The sequence below is a fragment of the Tupaia chinensis genome, unplaced genomic scaffold (genome assembly GCF_000334495.1).
Source record: "Tupaia chinensis unplaced genomic scaffold, TupChi_1.0 Scaffold000182_1, whole genome shotgun sequence".
In the NCBI taxonomy this organism is placed as follows: domain Eukaryota; kingdom Metazoa; phylum Chordata; class Mammalia; order Scandentia; family Tupaiidae; genus Tupaia; species Tupaia belangeri.
This window is the reverse complement of record NW_006159657.1, coordinates 8,419,871-8,421,740: the sequence shown is the minus strand read 5'-3', so window position 1 is coordinate 8,421,740 and position 1,870 is coordinate 8,419,871. Positions and strand designations below refer to the sequence as shown.

Sequence of the window (1,870 nt, the reverse complement as noted above, 5' to 3'; positions counted from 1 at the left end):
TCTCCTTTTACTGATAAAAATGTAAACTTTTTGTTATCCTTTCACAGTGTGGAGTGATCAGCCCCAGATTTGATGTGCAACTGAAAGATCTAGAGAAATGGCAGAATAATCTGCTCCCGTCACGTCAGTTTGGGTGAGTTGGCCTTTCACAATTAAAATAAGTGAACCGTTTAACTTTTTTAAAAGAAAGATTTACTGCAATGCAATCTGATGTATTAGGTCGTATTTTAAAGCAATCATAAATGGCCTATTCTCAACCAGCTTGACTTAAATTAGTCCAAGTGGGATCAGTGGATGGCATAATGGTTATGTCACTGGACTCCCATGTGACTGTGGTTCGAGTTCTGAATCTTTTGGCTTGAAACTCACTCCAGACCTGTGTACATGTGTGCCCCAAATCCCAAGAGGACAAAGAATGAGAAGGGATTGTGGCACAGTCATCCCCCCCGGGGGTGATTTCTTGCTTTCTGTCTCTATCTCCCCAGTGACCTGCCCTATAGTAAAAATTTCTCTTTAAAAAATCAGATCAAGTGTTTGCCACATTTAATGTATTTTGTTTTGGGTTCTAAGAGTGAGGTTATCACTTATACTGAGAACAGCAGAATTGTGTTCATGTCTGCTCTTCAGCATATAGGCCCTGTGTATATGCATATCATATGTTTTTATATATAATTGATATTATATGTGATCCCAGACTGGAATCTGATTCCATCTTGGGGGATGGGAAGTGGAATCAGTTTTAAACCATGGGTTTTTGGGGAAACTCAGTTTGGAAGTCTTCATCCTTGATTGGAACCTGGGTTCACATCTTTTTTCCCTGGATTAAAGCTGTAAGAATTTGGGCAAATCATAACTTTGGTTTCTTTATCTGTACTGGTAATACACTATATTTTAAGAGATTTTTTGCTATAAGGCTTGTGCACTCACTGGAGAGACAGACAAAGCTAGAAATCAACCCCCAGGGGGATGTTTATGCTGCATTTCCTTCTCCATTCTCTTCTCAGATTTTGGACACACAGGCGTAACCACCCAGTGTGAGTTTTAAGCCACTGGGTCCCGAACTTGAACTAGGGTCCAGTATGTGGGAATCAGTGATGCAACTATATAAGAGCTTATCTGTTCTTAACAGTAAGAGGCAGAAATGTAATTCAGGCTCAGGTTTATCTTAATACTTTAATGTTTATACACCATGTCTCCTTTGCTGGAGAACAGACTGAAATTTTAAAGCAGTTCTGAGCCTTTGTTTTCAATTAAGCATTTTCTGGTGTTAGAGTTCAGGGCTGTGTGAGTGTGTAGCTGGGGTCTCTGAGTTTGAGTCTTGTTTCAGAAACCTTGGTCATGCTTGCACTGCCGGTCCAGCTGGTTGGCAGTTCCTGTCGGTAGTATTGTTCCCTATGTGCCATACAGGAAGGTGTGTTTAGTCAGGTGTGATGAATGTTGGTGTTTTCTGCACCAGAAAGCAACTCTATTTTGAACTGTAAACTTACCAGCATTTTTTTCCCACTCCATAGTTTCATTGTACTGACAACCTCAGCTGGCATCATGGACCATGAAGAAGCAAGACGGAAACATACAGGAGGGAAAATCCTGGGATTCTTTTTCTAGGGATGTAATACACATATACAAATAAAATGCCGCATTGGACTCTGGTGCTTCCACTCAGTTGTTTTGAGCCTTTATAGCAGTGTTACAGGTGTGTCTGGTGTGGCATAGCTGCTGTGCTGTTTGGTAAATGCTGTAAGACAGTCTTGTGATGTCGCTCCATCACCCTCCTGGCTCAGTTTTAAGATAAGAGATGAGGAAAACTGTCTCTGGGACCTGAAGTATTGATTATGAAATGGATACATAAGGGTATAGATAGTGCTGAGCC

General features: G+C 41.0%; 1 protein-coding gene across 1 annotated transcript in view; it reads left to right on the top strand.

Annotated features, from left to right (window-relative positions):
• The window catches only part of RPS15A (ribosomal protein S15a), a 7,956-nt gene extending 6,298 nt beyond the window's left edge, over positions 1-1,658 (top strand). Inside the window, exons 4-5 of the mRNA XM_006146571.3 lie at positions 48-133; positions 1,512-1,658. Coding sequence (XP_006146633.1) covers positions 48-133; positions 1,512-1,605 — 180 coding nt within the window. The 3' untranslated portion in view covers positions 1,606-1,658. The remainder of the gene's footprint in view (positions 1-47; positions 134-1,511) is intronic.
• Positions 1,659-1,870: the final 212 nt, after the last annotated feature.